The 23740-nt window shown below is 37.2% G+C and overlaps 1 protein-coding gene across 1 annotated transcript in view; it reads left to right on the plus strand.

The window, feature by feature from the left end:
* Positions 1–23740, plus strand: part of RERG (RAS like estrogen regulated growth inhibitor) — a 125815-nt gene that overhangs the window by 1562 nt on the left and 100513 nt on the right. The window contains exon 2 of the mRNA XM_036760015.1: positions 5948–6123. Within this exon, the coding sequence (XP_036615910.1) occupies positions 6063–6123 (61 nt within the window). The 5' untranslated portion in view covers positions 5948–6062. The remainder of the gene's footprint in view (positions 1–5947; positions 6124–23740) is intronic.

Consider the following 23740-nt stretch of genomic DNA (forward strand, 5'->3'; position numbering starts at 1 on the left):
GCATAGGACCTAGGTTTGAATCCAGGATTTTCTAATTTACTCCTTGGATGACCTTGGGTCCATTTCTCATTTGGAAAAAGAGGGACCTGGACTAGATGACCTGTAAGATGTTGCAGTCCTAAATCTTTGATCCACAATGGTTGAAGCCCTTTTTGTAACCTTCTCTATGAATGATTATGGCCATAAAAGGATATAATAGGAGAACATTTCATTTTTAGATTAAAGGTGTGAAATTGGACAAAGAACAGATGCTAAAAGCTTTTTTTGAAAATTTATTTTGTTTTGTTTTGTTTTCAATTGTTAAGGCAATTTTCCCTTATTAGAGGATATTATTAACATATTAGCAAGTGGTAATATGGATCTTTTGGTCTTACATTTAGAAAGTGGTAGATGCATGACTAAAAGCCCAAAAGTAGAGATTTTACTGAAGTATATATTACATGTACATGTGTACATATATATGCATATGTATATGTAAAATAGCACAAATGAATAATAAACTCTAGTACATCATTGCTGTTAAAGAAGTTTTTTCAGAAATTTTCACTTTTGTGAAAAAGCCATTACTTTTGCCAATGTGATTCTCCTTTAAATAATTACTTTGCTAATAAAAGTAAAGTTTCCTGAAAAATTGCAAATAATAAAGCTAAAAAGATTAGCTACTATGTTGGAGAATAGAATTGAGTTTCTTTTTAAGATATTTCAAGGTAGGAAAGCAGGAAGATAATGTCAAGTACTGTATTTGAGTTCAAAAAAATAAAGACTGGGAGAGTTTATGTGAAAAGATAGTTGTCTAAAAATTCAACTGAGAGGCAATGTTGGGTAGTGGGTAGAGAACTGGGCTTAGAGCCAGGAAGACCTGGAACCAAGGCCTGCCTTTGACCTATACTGGCCAGATTATGACACTTAACCTTTCAGATGCCTTAGGCAAATCTCTAAGTCTATACATAGCTGAGAAGATGCCAACTTGTGGTTAGTAGAGTTTACTAAAGGAGTTTATTCATCTGGGAGTTTCCTGAAATAAGACCCCAGGTCTAGCGCCTATCCCTATTGTACAAATTCAAGATAAACCAACTTAGTAATGAGACTGCTGGAAACTAATGAATGAATAACAGGAATGTCTAGATCAAAGAAAGGCACAGACTCAACTGTTTTCTGCCCTAAAGTATGATTGTGTTCAGTCCTGGGCACAACACTTTAAGAGGCATGTTAACGATCTAGAGAACACTAAAGATGCTGAAGGAAGGTTGTAATCATATCAGAGAAAGACTAGTTGAAAGAACTGGTGATACTTAGCCTATAAAAGAGAAAAGACTTAGTAGGGATATATAGGTATAGGACTGGACTTGTAATTTCATTGTTATAGAGTACTCTCAGGTGAGAAGACTGTATCAACACAGCACATTTTTCTGCAACTTGTAGTCAAATGAAGTTGACTGAGAGGTTAGTTAAGTAATTTGCCCAGAGTGACACAGCCAGTATTTCTTAGAAGTGGGTCTTGAACCCAGGTCTTCCTGGTCTCCAGCTGACTCTATATTGCCTAGACTAGAATGCCTCTCTTTAATAAGGATATAGAAGATACAATAGTCTTTTTAGATGTATAGAGAATTTTCATGTGAAAGACAGAATTCTATCAATGAGATCCAAGGAAGGAAGATTTTGGCTCAATATAAGGAAATTGTTTAGTTGTTTTTCAGTCGTATCTGACTTTTCATGACCCCATTTGGGATTTTCTTGGCAAAAATATTGGATTAGTTTGCAATTTCCTTCTTTAGCCCATTTTACAGATGAGGAAACTGAGGCGAACAGGGTTCAGTGACTTGCCCAGGGTCACATAGCTAGTAAGTGTCTGAGGCCAGATTTAAACTCAGGAAGAGGAGTCTTCCTGACTAGGCCCAGCATACTATCTGCCCACGATATAAGAAATACTTTTTAACAATTAGAGTTGTCCACTAATGAATGAACTACCTCCAGTAGTGAACTCTTCAATACAGGAAGGAAATGCAGACCCTGCTCGCAATGAGCTTATATTCTAATGGGGAAGACATTATGTAAAAAAAAAAAAATTAACAAAATTGAACTGTTAGATCTGAGGAAAGTCACTAGCATAGCAGGAGTAGAGAGAAGGGAATGGGAAAGCCCTCCTACGATGGGATTTGAACTGAGTATTGAAGGAAGCCAGGAAACAGAGGTGAGGAGGGAGAGCATTCCAGGCATAGGATGACAACCAGTAAAAAAAATATGGCGGCAGGAAATGGAGTGATATATATGAGGAACAGCAAGGAAACCTGTATTTCTGGATTGTAGAGTGTGTGGAACAGAGTAAAGTATAAGAAGAATAGAAAGGTAAGAAGAGACCAGATTGTAAAGGGCTTTAAAAGTCAGATCCTGGAATTAACAGAGCCACTGGAGTTTATTGAATAGGAGGTAACATGATCAGACCTGCACTTTAGGAAAATCAATTTGACATCTGAGTGGAAGATGGATAGGAATAGGGAGAGACTTAAGGCGGAGAGACTGACCAAAAGTCTATTGCACTAGTCCAGGTATGAGGTGCTGGTAGTGGATGTGAAATAAGAGGAGACATATATGAGAAATGTAACAAGACTGGGGAATATATTGGATGCATAAGCTGTGTGCAGATGAGGAACTGAGATGATACCAAAGTTGTGGACCTGAAGGACTAGGATGATGCTGATGGCGGTACCCTCAATAGTAATAAAGGAATCTCAGAATGGGGTGAATTTAGGGAGAAAGATAATTCTGTTTTGGACATGTTGAGTTCCATGATGTCTGAGATATCTAATATGGGATGTCCAAAAGGCAAGTTGGTAGTGGGAGACAGAGGCAGATTATAGATTTGGGAATTGTCTGCAAAGAGTTGATAATTGAAGCCATGGGAGCTGATGAAATCACCAAATGAAATAGTGTAGAGGGAAAAAAAAGAAAGGACAGGATAGACCCTTGGGCGACTTCTGGGGCTAATGGGCATGACCTAGATTTAAGATCCAACAAAGGAGATTGAAAAGGAGCATACATTTAGGAGAAGGGCTAGAGAGAAGAGAGTATCCAGGAGAAAAGGATGATCAATGTGTGTGGAAAGATAAGGATTGAGAAACAGCCATTAGATTTGTCAATTAAGAGACAATTGTCAACTTTAGAAAGAGCAGTTTCAATGGAATGATGAATCAAAAGCCAGATTACAGAGCATTTAGAATTGAGTGAGAGGAAAAGAAGTGAAGGCATTACCTATAGACTGCCTTTACAAGTTTAGCCATTAAAGGGAGGAAAGATACAGGAGGAAACCTTGTAGGGATGGTTGGATCAAGTGAGAGATTTTTTTTTAAACGTGGAAGAGATATGGGCATGTTTCTAGGCAGCAGGGAAACAGCCAGTGGACAGTGAGAAACTGAAGATAAGTGAGAGTGGGGATAATAGAGGGGATAGGCTTCTGAAGAATGGAATGGGATCAAAGGTACGTGTAGAGGAGTTTGCCTTGGCATAAAAAGGCATACCTGTCCGTGCAAAACAGGGGTCAAGGATGAGATAGTTGGCAGAAGGCATCTGAATACTTTGAGGAGCGGGTAAGAGGAAGCTCTTGGAAATGATCTGGTTTTTTCAGTGAAGGATGAGGCAAGAGCCTTAGATGAGAGGGTGATGGGAGAGGCTGCTGTGGGAGGTTTGAGAAGAGGTGCAAAGGTTTGGAATAGCTTCTGTGGTGAATGAAAGAGCAAAAGTTGATTAGAGAAGTGTGAAAAGATTGCCTAGCTGTAAGTAAGGGGCATAGTTGAGATTACTCATCTACCTTGGATTTTATAGTAGGGAAGTTAAAAAGATAGTTACTTTTGTTTCTTTTTTTCCTGTGTGATAGGTCTTTAGGTAGCTAACTATGGAACAAAGTTACTTTTTGAGATATATGGAAGGACTAGGACTAGAATTAGAATTTAGGCCCTCACAATTCTATTTGTCCTAAGACATTCCTCATATTTGATGATTTAATTTTCCCCAAATAAAACATTAAAAAAAACCTTACTGTTTTGTGTATCATATAATTGTGGCTGGATCACTTGACCTATGTGAACGTCAGTGTGAATCTTGTCTACTTTATAATGCAGGGATTCTTAGCCTTCTTCGACTGCTTTGGCAGTCTGGTGAAGCCTTTAGACCCTTTCTCTTTTTAAATTTAATTTATTTTATTTTATTCTGAACTTAAAAGATAAAACAAGCATTTCCATAACATAGAATGGGGAAAAAACACAAACTAATGTTTTTAAATGCATAAAATAAAACAGAATTACAAAGAATGCCAATCATATCAAAATGTAGCTGTTAGTTTTCTTTAAAAGTTCATCAGATCCAAGTTGAGAAATCCTCTTGTGTGCGACTTTAAGGAAAAAAAGACAGCCCACAGTAGGGATTTGGAGAAAATTAAAGCATGCAATGAATTGTGAATGTGTGCTGCTCTAAGGATGTCTGTCTCCATTGCCAAGAAGGTACATTATGTAGCCCAAAATCATGCCCTGAAAGTGTTCTCAACTAATGCTCCCACTGTGAAAGTATATTACGCGTTCACTAGGTATACATATAATCTAATATGGAGGTCAGTTATTGCTGAAAAGCACAGCCTTCTTAAAAATGACTTTGGCTAGTAATAGTTTACCTGTCAGATTTATGGAGAATGGAGGAACTTGTGACCAAAAACAAGTTAGAGAACATTATTAAATGAAAAATGGATAATTTTGATTACATTAAATTGAAAAATTTTTGCACAAACAAAGCCAATACAACCAGTATTAGGAGGGAAGCAGATAACTGGGAAGAAATTTTTACAACCAGTGTCTCTGATAAAAAGACATCTCATTTCTAAAATGTATAGATAACTGAGTCAAATTTATAAGAATATAAGTCATTCCCCAATTGATAAATGGTCAAGGGATATGGACAGGCAGTTTTCAGAGGAAGAAATCAAAATATCTATAGCCATGAAAAAATGCTCTAAACACTATTGATTAGAGAAATGCAAGTCAAAATAACTCTTAGGTACCACATCACACCTATCAGATTGGCTAACATGACAAGACAGGAAAATTATAAATGCTAGAGAAGATGTGGGAAAATTGGAACACTTATGCATTGTTGGTGAAGTTGTGAACTGATCCAACCATTCTGGGAAGCGATTTGGAACTATGTCCAAAAGGCTATAAAAATGTGCATACCCTTTGACCTAGCAATACCACTCCTAGAGTTGTATCCCAAAGACATCATAAAAATGGGAAAAGGACCCATATGTACAAAAATATTTATAGCATCTCTTTTTGTGGTGGCCAAGAACTGGAAGTTGAGGGGATGCCCATCAATTGGGAAATGACTGAACAAGTTGTGGTATATGAATGTAATGGAATACTATTGTGCTGTAAGAAATGATGAGCAAGCAGACTTCAGAAAAACCGGTAAAGAATTATATGAACTGATGCTGAGTGAGGTGGGCATAACCAGGAGAACATTGTACGTACTAAAAGCCACATTGTGCAATGACTGACTTTAACAGACTTAGCTCTTCTTAGCAATGCAAGGACCTAAAAACAATTCCAAAAAACTCATGATGGAAAATGCTGCCCACATCCAAAGAAAGAAATATGGAGCCTGAAAGCAGATCAAAACATACTATTTGCTCTGTTTTTTTTGTTTTATTTTGCTTTTTCTTTCTTATGGTTCCTCCCATTTATTCTAATTCTTCTATACAACATGACTAATATGAAAATATGTTTAATGAGAATGTATATGTAGAGCCTATATCAGATTGTACACTGTCTTGGGGAGGGGGGGGAAGGGAGAAAGGTGGAGAAAATTTAAAACTTATAGAAGTGAATATTGAAAACTAAAAATAAATTAATTTATTTAAAAAATTGACTTTGCCTTCTCCTTTAATGATGTCTGTTTTGTTTAGGGATCGCAGGACGTGCAGAAGTTTACCATGATATGGTGAAGCTAAAGACAAGAGCCAAATCGATTTTCACAGTTGCTTTCTTTTGAGAGAAGTACATAAGGCGTCTTATTCTACTATGGCTAAGAGTGCAGAAGTTAAGTTGGCAGTGTTTGGCCGAGCAGGTGTGGGGAAATCAGGTAAGGTTGTTACCATCGTTTCCACCTTGTGAATGAGATGTGAAAGATGAATCCTTCTCCCTTTTCCTGTATGACACACCATTATGCAAAAAATCTTTTCTTTAGCTGGAATTTTTACTTCATATTGCCCGTTTTTGTCTCTTTAAAGTGAAGTTTTGCTTTTGGTTAAAAAAAAAAAGTTATGATGTTAGTACTCTAGAACCCATATGGATTAGCTTGGGCCTATAGGTCAGGCAAGAAATTAAACCAGGCCTGAAAGAAATTAGACTCTTTTTCTACATATTTATAAATGATGTGTATATCCCTATGTATATTTTATATGCATTTGTAAGCTTTTCACTAATTTATTTATATCAGATGCATTATTGTTCTTGTGTGAGAAAAGCTAGTAGAAATGTTGTAAGTTGGTAGTTTAAAAAATTTACTAGCAAGTTTTATGAGCAGATTCTTCACACATAGATAAATCAGGGCCTTTTTATTCCCAGCATTAGTAAAGGACATTCACCTTGAAGACAGAGAGTAAAATCATGGACTGTGATGTAGCTAATATCCTGTTTTTGAAGTCTTTGATCTTTTATGATCAAGGACTGGTAAAGTAGAGGATGCCAAAATATCAAGTCAGTTTGAGCTTTTGGATGCTGTCTCTTTTCTTTGTTCTCGGAGGAAACAACGGTATTTGACTCTACATGCCCTACTATCTATCCCTTTATTCCTAGTAAAGGGATTTACCAGTCATCTGGAAGACAGATGGTAGAGCCATGCCCCACTCAGAATTAAAATGAACAAATCAGATAATAGATAGTCCACAAAAATCAAGTCCAGCATGCCCAGTGACTGAAGTGTTGCGGTCTAATCTTATCTCCTTCAATCTATGGCCATGCTACTGGCTTTCTGGGTTTATTGCCTTCATGATCTCACTTTTATCTGAAATCTTGTTTATCTTTCCTCAAGTGTGCTTCCTTCTGCCCTAACCTCTCTTTCTTGTCCAAGACCCAAGCAGAAAGCAAACAGAAATTAAACGGTAGGTATGAGCTAAGAAGCTGCCATTCTTCATAGGAGTTAGAGATATTTAAGCCAGGATGCTGTGCTCCTCCATGACCGTTTCCTTGCCAATATTTTCTATACTTCCTTATGAGGGGAGACCCATTTCTCTTTGTCCAGCTGATGGAAGGAGGAGGGAAGTGAGGAAATTGCTTCAGTGGTTGGAGGATAAAGGTTCAGAAGGAAAGAGGTAACAGCTCAACAAGTCAGTCATCCAGTAAGCATATATCAAACACCTGCTGTGTGCTAGGCACTTCGATAGGTGCCTAAATATAAAAGTTACAGTTACCCTCAGGTGGAAATTTTTATATTATGTTTGTCTTCCCTCCCCAAATAAATTGCAGCTTCATTATATATTTCTCATAGACCTTTTACTAGTGTTGTGCATACATTCAAAATGAAAACCATTACGCATTGGCCATCTTACGCATTGGTCATCTTACACAGTCATACCTATTTGTCCTTTTGCTGATGTTCGTGATCTGCTTAATTCCCATGTTAGCTAATTAATACTGATGCTAGCCATACCTATCTGGTTAAAGTTCAATCCTGTAAGAGTAACCTAAATTTTGTAATTGTTGTTGATATAATTTTAAAAATTCTTTCAACTGACAAGCATTTATATTCTCTTCCCCTTGCATCCCCACCATCTCTACTGAGAAAGAAAATACATAAAGCAAAACAGAACCTTTGCTATAAATGTGGTTAATTAGGCAAAACAAATTCTCATATTGGCCATGACCAAAAATGTATATCTTTTTTTACATATTCCTTCTATTGCGTTGATCAGAGTTCTTAATTCCTCCAATGTGGCTGTATAAATTGTTCTACTGGTTCTGCTTACTTCAGTCTTTGTCAGTTCATAAATGTATTCCTAGGTTTCTTTGAAATTGTCCCTTTCATCATTTCTTATTTCTTATAATAGTATTCCATTGCATTCATATACTGAATACTGATAGCATTGTTAGAGAATGACAGTAATTAGCTCTTCAGTTGTGAGATCTTTTCAGTTCTGAAAAATTGAGTCCATCTTCTGAGAGTTCCCTTTTTTCCCTTTCTCCTCATTGGTCATCCCGCTAATATTCTTCATTGTCTCTTTTTTCACCCTAGCCTCAGATGAAGATGTGGCCCTTCTCTTTGCTGAGTCCTACCCCATTTACAGGCATGATTGATCATCTCCAGAAAATTGTCCTCCACCACAGGCCTCACTCCTTCTCTAATCTTCAATCTCTTCCATGTTTGCTGTCTTTTTTTTTCCTGCTAAGTACAAACATACTGATGGCTCCCCATCCTGAAAAAAAACCTCTCAATCGATCCTACCATTCTTCCTCTCCCTTCCCCCACCCAGCTATTATACTGTATCTCTCCTCTTCTCTGCTCAACTTCTTGAAAAAGTCATCTATATCTGGTGCTCCTACATCCTGTTTTCTTACTTTCTTCTCAACCCTCTGCAGTCTGTCATCTGACTTCATCATTCAATTGAAACTGTTCTCTCCAAAGTCACCATTGATCTCTTAATTGCCAGATATTATTTGGTAAATATAAATCTCATTTCTCCTCCTTGTTGCTTGCTCCTTTAATAGAGGTCAGAAATGAGTTTCCTAGATTATGGCTTCACTCTTACTGTTGAATATATGACATAAATATCATTATTTAGGTACTTTAGTCAAGATGTAGGCCCTGAAAGAAATCAAATTCTAGGTAGGAAAATTTTAAATGAAAATAAATTTAGTATTTGCATTATGCCTCTCAGGTTAAATTGATGCTCCCTTTCTTCATATTTTTAGGTAGTAAGTGTGGGAAAGGAAGCCAGTTAAATATTTTATTGTGGTCTGTTTCTTTTTAAGTATATATTTTCATGATTGATATCCCTCAGGAGAAATGAGATAGCTTGTGCAATTTCCCTGATAAATAAATACTGATGCATTTCTTGAATAGGCTATCATCCATAATAAGATACTATAATTCAAAGGCCACTTGCTTCATTCAGTCATGAACTCTGCTTTTTACAGACATAGATTGTTGTAACATGTTAAGGAACAAACGCAAACTGATCTGTGTATTTTCCTTTCCTGGGAAAGTGTTGCACCTTAATCTATCATCTATCTATTTATCTATCTGTCTATCTATCATCTATCTATGTATAAATATTCATATCTATATATTTTCTTTAGTTATAGCCATAGCTCTCTCTCAATAAGATTTATTAATTGCCTGCTATGTGCTAGACATTGTGCCAGGTATTGGTGATACAAAGACCTAGATAAAATAGTCCTTTCTCTGAAGGAATATTCTTTTGGGAAGACAATATGTACATATATAAATATCTGTGTAATAATACCAAAATAAATAAATGGCAAGTAAAGGAGGGAGAGTACTGGCAGTTATGGTGAAGGCTTTATGCAGAAAACACTTACATATTTATATACATATATATGTTATACACATATATGTACACATACACACATATGTATAGGTACCAGGCAACATAGAGTAGTAGCTAGAGAGTTGGTCTTGCAGCCAAGCACACCTAAGTTCAAATCCCATTTCTGACATATTTGGCTATGTGAATCTGATCAAGTCCCTTAATTTCTCATTCCAAGTGACTAGTAATCCTTTAGGACTACAAGTTACAGTGAAGGTGCTAATATCAATTGAGGATAGAGGGAATTTCCTCATTCAAGAATTTCCTACATCACTGAAATTAAAGGTCTAATCCCTGTATATGTCTGTGTATGTGCACATACCTAAATACAGGATATAGTACTTTAGGATAAAAAAAATTATTTTCTCAGGTCCAAAACTCATTTTAAAAGGTGTCCAATAAGAGTAAAGAGCTGCATTCTCCCTCATTCTCTCATTCTCCCTCTCTCTCTCTCTCTCTCTCTCTCTCTCTCTCTCTCTCTCTCTCCCTCTCTCTCTCTCTCTCTCTCATTCTCTCTCCTGAAAATATTTCTATTACTTGATAAGGTTGCATAGTAACCATAAAGATATTACTAATAATGTCTCAATCAGTCTGCTGCATCTTCAATGAGATAAGCTCTATTTCATTAAGTATTGTTCTTGAATTCTCCTCTCCCTCTTTCTCCCTCCTTCTCCCTCCCCCTCCCCTCACCCTTATGTATAATGGAAAGAGAACAGTACTAGGAATCCAGAGAAGTGAGTCCGGGCCCCAGCCCCAGCTTTGCCACTTCATGAGTTACATACTCTTGGAAAAAAACAACGCATCTCTTGGAGCCTTATTTTATCTTTAAAATTGACATGGTTGGACTAGGTGAACTTTGAGATATCTTTTAGCTACAAAATTCTATGATTTTATCGTTTGAATTATCCTTTCTGTGACAAAACTAGATCTTGCATATAGCAAGTACTTAATAAATGTTTATAGATGTGAATTAAATTGAACAAGAAGATTTCTGAAGTGCGCTCCCGAGGACATCTGTGATTATGTTTATAAAACATAAACACAAAACAAACTCCTTGCTGCTGTATACAAACTCTCTTATGATCTGCTTCTGTGCCTTTATTCAAAGGACTCAACCCCACTCTGCCACCATCCCCAATACACGTACTGTACCTGTAGTGCCCTCCCTCCCACTTCATCTGGATTCTGAAACTTACCAGACTTGGTGCAAGTACCTTTTCCTACGTGAAACCCCCGATCTTCTTGCTCACTGCACATCTTCCTCAGACCTCACATGCCATTTTGTACTTCTTATGACCTGTTTGGAAAAGTCACCATTATCTGTGTTTGTGTTAGATTCCCCTACTAGACTGTAAATTCAGTGCTGGCAGGAACCATGTGTTCATTGTGTTTCTATCTTTTCCTCCTTTAGCACAGTGCTTTGCACATAGTAGGAATTTAATTAATGTTTGTTCAATGGAATTAAAGTTTCTTGGTAGAGTAAGGCTTTGGGACTATGGTGGGGGAGGGAGTAATTGGAGAGAGAGATCAGTATGACAGGTTTAAAATATTGGAGGGTTAGACAAGTAGTCTCTTTTGTCTTCAGGAAATCTAATAACCTGAAACATCCTCTCTAATTACATAAGAAAGGCAAAGAATGGCACGCCATGCAGACTATTATATTTCCTTTCTGTTTCTTCCATGAGGTGGGTAAGAGACTGACCTGACCTTTCCAAGTTGCATGTGTTCATATATAAGGAACATACAAAAAGTTGGGACAAACACAGGGCCACATAGCTCTTTCTTGTATATTATATGAGAAGAGTTGCAAGGATGAGTTGAACTGAATAGGACCTGGGGACAAGGATGATTTGTTTGCTGAATAATTGTTAATTATCTGTGATTAGCTCTACCAAGAGCATACAAAACAATTCTATAACTAGCTTAAAAAAAAAAACATGATTAGGTAGTAAAAGCTGGTGAAAGTATGTAGGAATCTTGTTTTCTAAAGTCAAATACAAATTAATTTGGACTATTCGCCATCTGGGATTATTTTGCTGCTGTTTCCCTCCATTAGAAAAGATAATAGAGACTTGATTATTCTTTTATTTAACTATGACTTAATGACCCACTTGCAAAAACTCAGCCAGCTACCAACCATACTTTATTATTGACTTGTTTGCTCAGCATCAGAACTGTTGCCTGATAAGGACCAACTTTGTAGGAAGGAGATGAGGAAAATTCTAAGTCAGCCTGTTAAATGTATCCCCTCTTCAATCCTGTGTTTTGTGAAAGGGTCAAATTTCTTTTTTTTTAATTACTTTATTGCTTATTTAATATTTTAGTTTTCAACATTGATTTCCACAAGATTTTGAGTTACAAATTTTCTCCCCACTTCTACCCTCCCCCCCACGCCAAGATGGCATATTCTGATTGCCTCATTCCCCAGTCAACCCTCCCTTCTGTCACCCCACTCCCCACCCCCATCCCTTTTCCCTTACTTTCTTGTAGGGCAGGATAGATTCCTATGCCCCATTCCCTATATATCTTATTTCTCAGTTGCATGCAAAAACAACTTTTTTTTTTGAGCATCTGGTTTTAAAACTTTGAGTTCCAAATTCTCTCCTCTCTTCCCTTCCCACCCACCCTCCCTAAGAAGGCAGGTAATTCAACATAGGCCACACATGTATCATTCTGTAAAACACTTCCACAATACTCACGTTGTGAAAGACTAACTATATTTTGCTCCCTTCTATCCTGTCCCCCTTTATTCAATTTTCTTCCTTGACCCTGTCGCTTTTCAAAAGTGTTTGCTTTTGATTACCCCCTCCCCCATCTGCCCTCCTTTCTATCATCCCCCTTTTTTATTCCCTTCCCCCTACTTTCATGTGGGGTAAGATACCGATGAGACCAAGATTCACTCATTCCCCCTCACCTGCCCCCTCTTCCCTTCCAATGAACTGCTATTTCTTGCCGCTTTTATGTGACATAATTTACCCCATTCTATCTCCACCTTTCTCCCTCTCTCAATATATTCCTTTCTCACCCCTTAATTTTATTTTATTTTTTTAGATATCATCCCTTCATATTCAACTCACCCTGTGACATTTGTCTATATTTATATATACATATATGTGTATATATACATATATATATATATATACACATATATATATGTATGTATATTCCCTTCAACTACCCTAATACTGAGAAAGGTCTCATGAATTACATACATCATCTTTTCATGTAGGAATGCAAACAAAACAGTTCAACTTTAGTAAGTCCCTTATGATTTCTCTTTCTTGTTTACCTTTTCATGCTTCTCTTGATTCTTGTGTTTGAAAGTCAAATTTTCTATTCAGCTCTGGTCTTTTCACTGAAAAAGCTTGAAAGTCCTCTATTTTATTGAAAATCCATATTTTGCCTTGGAGCATGATACTCAGTTTTGCTGGGTAGGTGATTCTTGGTTTTAATCCTAGCTCCTTTGACCTCCAGAATATCATATTCCAAGCCCTTCGATCCCTTAATGTAGAAGCTGTTAGATCTTGTATTATCCTGATTGTGCTTCCACAATACTCAAATTGTTTTTTTCTGGCTGCTTGCAGTATTTTCTCCTTGATCTGGGAACTTTGGAATTTGGAGACAATGTTCCTAGGAGTTGTCTTTTGGGGATCTTTTTTTAAGAGGCAATAGGTGGGTTCTTTCAATTTCTCTTTTACCCTCTGGTTCTAGAATATCAGGGCAGTTTTCCTCGATAATTTCTTGAAAGATGATATCTAGGCTCTTTTTTTGATCATGGCTTTCAAGTAGTCCAATAATTTTAAAATTATCTCTCTTGGATCTATTCTCCAGGTCAGTGTTTTTTCCAATAGGATATTTCACACTGTCTTCCATTTTTTTCATTCCTTTGGTTCTGTTTTATAATATCTTGATTTTTCATTAAGTCACTAGCTTCCACTTGCTCCAATCTAATTTTTAAGGTGGTATTTTCTTCAGTGGTCTTTTGGACCTCCTTTTCCATTTGGCTAATTCTGCCTTTCAAGGCATTCTTCTCCTCATTGGCTTTTTGGAGCTCTTTTGACATTTGGGTTAGTCTATTTTTTAAGGTGTTATTTTCTTCAGTATTTTTTTTGGGTCACCTTTAGCAAGTTGTTGACTTGTTTTCCATGGTTTTCTTGCATCATTCTCATTTCTTGTCCCAATTTTTTCCTCTACTTCTCTAACTTGCTTTTCCAAATCCTTTTTGAGCTCTTCCATGGCCTGCGACCAATTCACATTTTTCTTGGAGGCTTTTGATGTAGGCTGTTTGACTTCGTCGACTTCTTCTGGCTGTATGTTTTGATCTTCTTTGTCATCAAAAAAAGATTCTAGAGTCTGAGCTTGAGTCTGAGCCTGCATCCTTTTTCACTACCTGGCCATGTTCCCAGCCAACTACTTGACCTTTGAGCTTTTTTCGGGGTATGACTGCTTGTAGAGTAGAGAGTGCTTTGTCCCAAGCTTGAGTGGGCTGTGCTGCTGTTTTCAGAGCTACTTCTACTCCACTATCACTGCAAGCTCTGCCATAGCAGGACTCCTCCTCCCCCAAGAACCACAACCAGTATTGTGACCCAGATCCAAGCAGGGCAAAAAGCAAGCCCTGCACTCCAGCTCTGCTCTTCCACTTGATTCCTCCCACCATGTGAACCAGGAACCCCAGAAGCAGCTGCTGCTGGAGCTCTGGGAGCTTCCTGCTGCTGCTGCCACCACCCCCACACCACCTCCACCACTCACAGGGCTGGGGCCAGACCACTCTCTAACCCCATCTAGCGGTTTTCCCACTAACCTGCTTCATGGTCTTTGGGGTATGTGGGTTGAGAAGTCTGGTAACTGCCACAGCTCAATGATTCATGGCCATAAGGCCTGCTATGGCCAACTCCTGGTCTGGTCTGTCCTGGCACAGCCCACACTGTGCTGTGCTCTGCTCCCAGCACCACGCGATAGACCCTTCCCAGTGACCATCCAGGCCATCCTGGGCTGGAGACCTGCTTCCCTCTGCTATTTTGTGGGTTCTGCAGCTCTAGAATTTGTTCAGAGCCATTTTTACAGGTGTTTGGAGGGATTTGGGGGAACACTTAAGCAAGCCCTGCTTTCCACCTGTTATCTTGGCTCTGCCCTGAAAGGGCCAAATTTCTGTGGTGTTACTGCTATCATAGCCAAAATTTCATCTCTGTTCGTCTAGCCATTTTCCACTCTTGATGTTATTGCAGAAGAGAAGCCCTGTAGATATCCTTACATCTTTAAAAATGTGGTGTTCATTTGAGGCCTGAAAGGTAAAAAAATATATTGTGCAGATTTTGTGCTATACCATTCAGATTACTAAGGGGAGACTTTTACGGAATTAGACAAAATGTAAAGGTATATCATGTATCAGGGATATCTTGAATCTGTGATATAAATCTAACTTTGCTATAATGTAATCTTTTTTAATATATTAGTTAAAAACATTTTTAATTGTTCAATTATACTCGTTAGTGATGAGATGAATCATGGCATAGTGGATAGAGGGCTGGCCTCAGAGTGAGGGCCACCTGGTTCAAATCCCAGCTCATCTGCAAGTAGCAGCTCAGTGGGTGGTGCTCCAGGCCTCAGGTCAGGAAGACCTGAGTACCAATACCTCTGATACTTACTAGCTACAGGTCCCTGGTCACATCATATAATAATAGCACCTACCTCCTGGGGTTGTTGTGAGTATCAAATGAGATAATATCTGTAAAAAAAATGCTTAGCAGAGTGCCTGGCACATAGTAGGTGCTATACTAATGCTTATTCTCCTCCTCTCTCCCATGTGACCCTGGGGAATTTAACTTCACTTCCCAGACTTGAAGTTTCAGAACAGATGCTTATTAGCATTGATAGAGGGACTTTCTTTCCTCACTACATAATTAAATCATAGTTCCAGATCCCTCTTTGTAATGTTGAACTGTATTTCTCTTTCTCTGCTTTCTCATTCCCATGTTTAGGTATCAAGTAACTGCATTTCAGAAATGTAGTTGAATTCACTTGTAAAAGCATATGGATTTGAAACTCTAGAGTGAATTCTGACTAGGAGTATAACAAACATCCATACTTTTTCATCATTATTTACCATAACTAATCATTTTCCAGGGCATAAAGAAATCATAAATAAATATAGAAAAGCAGAAATAAATATATCATTTATGTAATAACAATAAAAATAACTGTTAATGAAGGAAATGTGAACAAAAGATCCAAACATGAATAGAAACTAAGCATTAACATTTTAAAGAAAAGCTAGTTCAAAGAAAAAAATCATAGAAGCAAGAAATAATTACAGAGAAAAACAGTGGTATAGCATACCAGTATATATTAAAGCTAAAGCAATCCTCAGAGAAAAAAAATAGCCTAAGAGAGGCTTAATTAATCAATCATGCAAATAAAAGATACCAACAACCCTTGAGATCAGTCACTAAGTATTTGTTAAGTGCCAGGAAAGTTAGCAAGGTAAAAACCTGAAATGAAGCACAAAAAATAAAAATGTGAAAATCAGAGGAGAAATAAAACATGTTGGGAAAGAAAGACTAATGTAGAACTGGCAAGCCAAGACCAGTTTTTTTTTTTTATGAATAGCAAAATTGATAAATCATTAGATAATTTGAAAAGAGAGAAAAACTAGATTACCAAAATAGAAAATAAGGAAGGTAAATTCATAATTATCATCAAGGACTTAAAAAGAATTATCAGGAACTACTGCAGCCAATTATATACAAATAAAATGGAGATTTTAGAAGAAGTAGACATCCACAAAATACAAAATATCAAAATTAACCAAATAGGAAATAAAGCTTTTAATCTCTCAAAGAGAAATCAAGTAAGTCAGAAATTTATTGTCCAAAATATAATAAAACCTTTGTTCTATTGTTTGTTTCTCATTTGTTACATTTTAGTTCTTTTAAAACCTGTTCTTATCCTCTCTGCTCTGTCTCTCTCTGTCTCTGCCTCTCTCTGTCTCTCTCTGTCTCTCTCTCTCTCTCTCTCTCTCTCTCTCTCTCTCTCTCTCTCATCATTGGAATTACAGAACCACAGAATTTTAGAGGTGAAAGAGAACTCAGGGGCCAGCTAATCCAACCCAGAAAAAAAAAATCAATCGCCATGACATTGTACCTCATAAATGCTCCTCCATTCTCTTCTTGATGACTGCCAGTAAAGGAGAACCGACACCACTATAGGCAACCCATTCACTTCACGGCTCTAATCGTTAGGAGATTCCTTCTTTCATCAAATCTGAAAGTGCCTCTTTGCTGCTTTCTCCTTCCATTGCGATTCATTCTGCCTCCTGGGGCCAAGCAGAATAAATCAAAACTCTCTTTCATGTGACAACCCTTCACAACCTTGTAGACAGTTATCCTATCCACAAGTGTCCTTAGCTAACAGCTAAACATACCCTGTTTATTCACCTCATGCTCATATGACATGGACTCAAGTGTTTTCATCATTCTGTTTGTCTTTCTCTGGATCTTCTCCATATTTATCAAAATCCCTTCTAAACTGTGGTGCCCAGAACTTAACACAGCACCCTAAATGTGGTTTGACTATGGTAGAGTACAGTGGGATTATGACCTCGTTACTCTGGGAAGTAGTACCTCTCTTAATGTAGTTCAAAGTCATATTAGCATTTTTCATTGCTCTATCACATTGTTGACTTATATTGAGCTTACAGTCTATTAAAACTTGCACATCTTTTCAAGTTAATGGCTATCCACTGATGTATTCCATGTCTTGTAATTGTGATTTTAATTTTTGAGTGTGTAACTTTACATTTTTCCCTTTTAAGTTTAATGTTATTAGATTCAGCTCCATGTTCTGATCCATCAGTGTCTTGTTGGATCCAGCATGCTATGTGCAAATTTGATGTGTGTGTGCCATTAATGACTTTCTCCAGATGATTGATAAAATAATAAATAACATGGAGTCAAATAAAGGTCCATGTGCTTCTCCACTGGAGACCCCTTTTTTAAATTAACTTGTCCAAAACCACATAGCTTAGTTAGGGGTAAGGAATCTGCGGCCTCAAGGCCACATGTGGCCCTCTAGGTCACAAGTGCAGTCCTTTGACTGTCAAAGGACATAGAGGACCACATGTGGCCTCAAGACCACAGGATCCCCACCCCTGATATGTGAAGCAGGATTCAAACCCAGGTCTTCCTGACTTTCGGTCTGACTTCTATTCTCTGGGGGCAGCTAGGTGGCAAAGTGGATAGAGTGGTGGGTCTAGAGTCTGGAAGAATTCTCTCCATGAGTTCAAATCTGGCCTCAGACACCTACTAGTTGTGTGACCCTGGGCAAGTCACCTAACCCTGGTTGCCTCAGTTCCTCATCTGGAGAAAGAAATGGCAAACTACTCCAGTATCTTTGCCAAGAAAAGCCCAAATGCAGTTACTGAGAGTCAGACATGACTGAAAAATGACTGAAAAACAACTGAGCTCTCTAGCCTCTAAACTCCATCAACAAGTATGGCTAGAAAAAGAGAAAGGTATTATGATAATGCTCAGTAAGGGCAGGGAGAAGCCACCCAAAAGCCCCCACTGCTCCCTGGAGCCACCAGTTTGGAGCATGGGACAGTCAGTCTGAAAAAGTGTGATTTCAACCAGGGCTGGACAAGCACAAGGGCCCACAGTGCAGTAAGCACTACTGGGAGATCTGTTCTTTTCTATCTTTATCTTGTTTCTTTGGAGGTATACTATATCTCTATAAGTGGTCAGTGGCACAGTAGATAGCGTGCTGAGCCTAGAGTTAGGATGACCTGGGTTCAAATCCAGCCTTAGACACTTACTAGCTAGGTAACCCTAGACAAGACACTTAACCTCTGCCTGACTCAGTTTCCTCAACTGTACAATGGGGATCATAATAGCACCTACTTTGTAGGGTTGTTGCGAGGATCAGATGAGATGATTCATATCAAGACGGACCACAGTACCTGGCCTAAGGTACTTAATAAATGTTTTCCCTTCCCCCTTATCGTAAATAAGCTTTTCTCCCTTATGATTTTGAATCTACCTTCTGTTTTTTACCTCATGGCTGAAAAAACTCTTCTTTGACACTCTATGAATGGGGAATTTAGGGAGGAAACTAGAAATTGTAGCAAAAGATGCAAGGTCTTAAGATTAAATATGTGAAAAATGTGAAGAGTGTTAAGTAGTGAAAGAAGGGAGGCTACATTAATAACTTGACCTGGAAGGACCGAAGAAACAAGACTCAGGAGCTGTTCACAAAGGTAAAAAATCATGCATATCCCAACTGAAAAAAAAATACAAAGCTATACATTTTAAATTGATGGTGTTTTTCCTCCAAATATATACATGTACAAGTGTTTATATGCAGATATGTAGTTATTGAGCTATGATTTCATTGGTATAGGAAATTGCCTCTGAAGAAACATCCTATACTCGTAACTTATTTGCAATTTATAGTATATATATATATAATTATAATTTATATATAATATCTATATATTATTGTATTATATTATATATTTATAATATTTATATATAATTATAATTTATATATTATATATAATTTATAATCACTGACAGATTAAGTGACTTGCCCAGGGCCATATAACTGATATATGTGGATTGGACTGGACTTGAGTATGAGTAGTATTGAGTATGAGTATGAGTAGTCTGTCCCTCTCCTCCCCTCCCCTTTCTTTCCCTTCCTTTCTTCCTCCTTCTCTGTCTCTGTCTCTCTCTTTTCTCTCTCACATACGTGCATACACACACATACACCAAATATGTATGTATGTATTTAAAGTAGATCTAGGAGTTTATCTTCATAATTCATCACATTTGGAGGGTGTTTTTCTTTTTTGAAATACAAGATGTTCATGTGAAAAAAAATAGCTGGGAGAATGCCAGAAGGTTTCAAACATACTGTGGGAGCAGACATATTAGGAAGAAATCCCATCAGATAACTAGAAATCTTTTATATTTTCTGAATGATTGATGACTATTGTTGGAAACTTCTGTGTCAATGAATATATTAGGTCCAACTAGAACAATTCTAATCTGTCTCCCCTTGACAACCTTTTAAATACTTGAGAAAAACTATCCTACTCGTCCAAAGGTTTTTCTAGAATAAATATTCCCATTTCCTTCGTCCACTTCTTATATGGCATGGAATTGAGACTTTATCATCCCACTTTTGGACATGTTCTAACTTGCCAGTGCCTTTCTTAAAAGAGAACACAGTATTCCAGATGTGGTCTGACCAATGTAGGCAGCTCTCTTAGAGGGTTGCCTGAGGTACTAAGAGATTAAGTGCCTTGCCCTGGGCCACATGACTAGTATATGTCAGGGACTGAACTTGAGTATGAGTAGTCTTCCAGGCTCTAAAAGTTCTGTCTCCCCCCCCACCCCCCTCACTCTCTCTCTGTTGGTTTCTCTATCTCTTTCTCTGTGTCTGTCTGTCTGTCTCTCTCTCTCTCTCTCTCTGTGTCTCTCTTCTCTCTCTCTCTCTCTCTTTCTCTCTCTCTCTCTGTCTCTGTCTCTCTGTCTCTCTCTCTCTCTCTCTCTCTCTCTCTCTCTCTCTCTCTCAGAAACTGCCAATTGGGGGAAAAAAACTTTGCATTAGATATATTTGATAAATTATATCAAAGATGGTCTCTTGCCCATACCTGCCCATCCTGTACCACTCTTTGCTCTTTCCTGCCATCACAAGGGGAATTTTACCTGTCTACTTGTTATTGGTCTCACCAGAGATCAGTCCATCTTTTTCATATGTACATTTTCCCTAATGACATCCTTAACACCAGTTCTTCAAAGTTCTGTATTTGCCATACGTTGCAACCTGCACACACTTACCACATCACTTTCCATTGCTCTTTATCTGATTCTTACTTTTAATTCCTTTGCTGTTCTCAGTCATATAATATCATTGGTAGAATATTGGTGTTAAAAATGTGGGCCTTTGTTCAGGGATGTTATTGAGATCATTAACATCATAAAAATGAAATTGATTTTAATTTAACAGACAGAAAGCTACTACTGCCTATGTAGGTATAATTTATGAATTAATTGTATCAACAATGAAACCATAGACTAGTTAAAACAAAGATCAAAATCAATATAAAATTAGAAGAAAGAACGAAGATGAGAAGTAGTTATGGCATACAGTTGAAACGCTGATCATTTAAATAAGCTGTTGCTGATGAAAAATGGGACATGCATAAAAGAACAGACATAAATACAGACTCACCATTTCCAAAGGAAGTTTAACTGACGCAAATCAGTTGACACAATTTTGGAGACCAAAACAGCCTCGAAACTGCCTCAAGTAGGAAACACTTCATCTCTATGACTAATGGAGGCACAGGACTGCCAAGGACAATATGGGATTAAAATATAAACTCATCTGTAATATCTAATGGAGTAGGAAGTTGCAAGATATCATCACTCTGACACCTTCACTTTCTTAAAAAAATATGCTTGGCCATGCATATTTGTTACAGGAAATTTGTTTGCATTTCTGGAATAGTTGGACCAATGCTCAGCTCTACCGACACTGTATAGTATACTTGTCTTAACATAACCTCTCCCACATTGACTATTTTCTTTTTTTTTAATAAATTTATTTTTTATTTTTAGTTTACAACACTCAGTTCCACAAATTTTTGCGTTCCAAATTTTCTCTCCCTCCTTCTCCTCCCTCAAGATGGCATGTAATCCAATGTAGGTTCTACATATACCTTCATATTGAACTTATTTACATACTAGCCCAGTTGTAAAGAAGAATTATAACCAATGGAATGAATCATGAGAAAGAAGAAGTGAAACCAAAAGAGAAGGGAAAAAAAAGAGAGCCAATAGTTTGCCTCAATCTGCATTCAGACTCCATAATTCTTTCTCTGGATGTGCATAGCTTTTTCCATCATTAGTCTTTTGGAGCTGTCTTTGAACCTTGCATTGAGGAGAGGAGCCAAGTCTATCAGAATTAGTCCTACAGATACTGTGTCGTGTATAATGATCTCCTGGTTCTGCTCCCCTCATTCAGTGTCAGTTCATATAAGTCTTTCCAGGTGGTAACAAAGGCTATTTGCTCCTCATCTCTTATACCACAATAATATTCCATTACGTTCATATGCCACGATTTGTTTAGCCATCCCCCAGTTGATGGGCATCCCCTTAATGTCCAGTTCTTGGCCATCACAGAAAGAGCTGCTATAAATATTTTTGTACATACTGGTCCATTTCCCGCTTGTATTATCTCTTTTGGATATAGCCCTAGAAGTGGTATTGCTGGGTCAAAGGGTATGCACATTTTTATAGCCCTTTGGGCGTAGTTCCAAATTGCTCTCCAGAATGGCTGCATCAGTTCACAACTCCATCGACAATGTAACAGTGTTCCGATTTTCCCACATCCTCTCCAGCATTTATCATTTTCCTGTTTTGTCATGTTAGCCAATCTGACAGGAGAGATGCAGTACCTGAGAGTTGTTTTTATTTGCATTTCTCTAATCAACAGTGATTTAGAGGATTTTTTTATATGCCTATATATATATATGTATGTATGTATGTATGTATGTATCTTTCATTTCTTCCTCTGAAAACTGCCTATTCATATCCTTTGACCATTTCTCAATTGGGAAACAACTTGTATTCCTATAAATTTGTCTCAGTTCCCTGTATATTTTAGATATGAGGCCTTTATCAGAGACACTCGCTGTAAAGACTCTTTCCCAATTTTCTGCTTTCCTCCTAATCTTTGTTGCATTGCCTTTGTTTGTACAAAAAAAATTTCAATTTAATATAATCAAAATTATCAATTTTCCATCTTGTAATGCTCTGTATCTTTTGTGGGGTCATGAATTCTTCCCTTCTCCATAAATCTGACGGATAAACTATTCCTTCCTTTCCCAAATTGCTTATAGTATCAGCCTTTATTCCTAAATCATGAACTCATTTTGACTTTATTTTGGCATATGGTGTAAGATATTGATCTATGCCCAGTTTCTACTATACTTTTTTCTAATTTTCCCAGCAGTTTTTGTGAAATAGTGGATTCTTAACCCAGAAGCTGGATTCCTTGGGTTTATCAAAGAGTAGATTGCTATAGTCATTGACTGCTGCATCCATATTGACTATTTTCAACTATATTCTTGCCAATTTGCAAGGTCATTTTGACTTGTGTATCTTTCAGTAGTAATTTGAAGCAACCTTGTAGTTCTTGAATGGCTGTGTGTGTATTTATGCATGTACATATTTATATATATACATAAATATGTGTGTGTGTGTGTGTGAGTGTGTATTTCTGTTAATCGTCCAATCATCTTGGGTATCAAATCATTATCAAAGACATTTTATACAATGATTTTTCCCAATGGACTGTTTCCCTCCTTATCCTAGTTGCATTGATTTTGTTCATGCAAAAGCTTTTCAATTTTATGTCATAGAAATTAACAGTTTTACAATTTTTTATTACCTCTCTCCGTTTTTTATCTAAGAATTCTTTTCCCTAGCTAGAGCTGTGAGAGGTATCTGATCTTGTTATTTTATAATTTGTTTTATAGTATCATTTTTAATATTTAAATTATGTATCCATTTTGAACTTATTATGGTATATGGTATAGGAAATTTGGTATGAACCTCATTTCTGTCAAATTCCTTTCCAGTTTTCCCAGCAGTTCTTGACAAATAGAGTTTTCAAGATATATCAAGCATTGTATTATCAAATTTGATTATTTTTTATTCTTCCATTGACTTACCTTTCCATCTTTTTATAGCCTTTACTTTATCCACAAACATTGTGCTATTGGCTGAACCACTTATCCAAGAATCTAATTGAAATTTTATTTCTTCTCGTGTATTTCTTTTCATAAATTTCATTTCCTTCTCCACTATTAGCTTACAAAAGCAAGATATACATATATAATGTAAGCCTTCTCTCCCATCATAAAAATAAATTTTTGTGGTAGCAATAATAACCCAACCCCTTCCCCCATGCAAGTTAAGCTAGTTTAATGTCTTAAAAGGTTTTGAAACCATCCATGAGACTTGTTTGGTTCAAGGGACCCAGGCTTAGGCTGTTGATGTCTCTTTCTGGTTGCCTTAGTCAAAGCTGTTTAGAACTGAGGCAGGTTCTCTTTAATTCTTGAGTGGTGTAAAATAACAGGCAACT

Source organism: Trichosurus vulpecula, chromosome 5 (assembly GCF_011100635.1).
Source record: "Trichosurus vulpecula isolate mTriVul1 chromosome 5, mTriVul1.pri, whole genome shotgun sequence".
NCBI lineage: Eukaryota > Metazoa > Chordata > Mammalia > Diprotodontia > Phalangeridae > Trichosurus > Trichosurus vulpecula.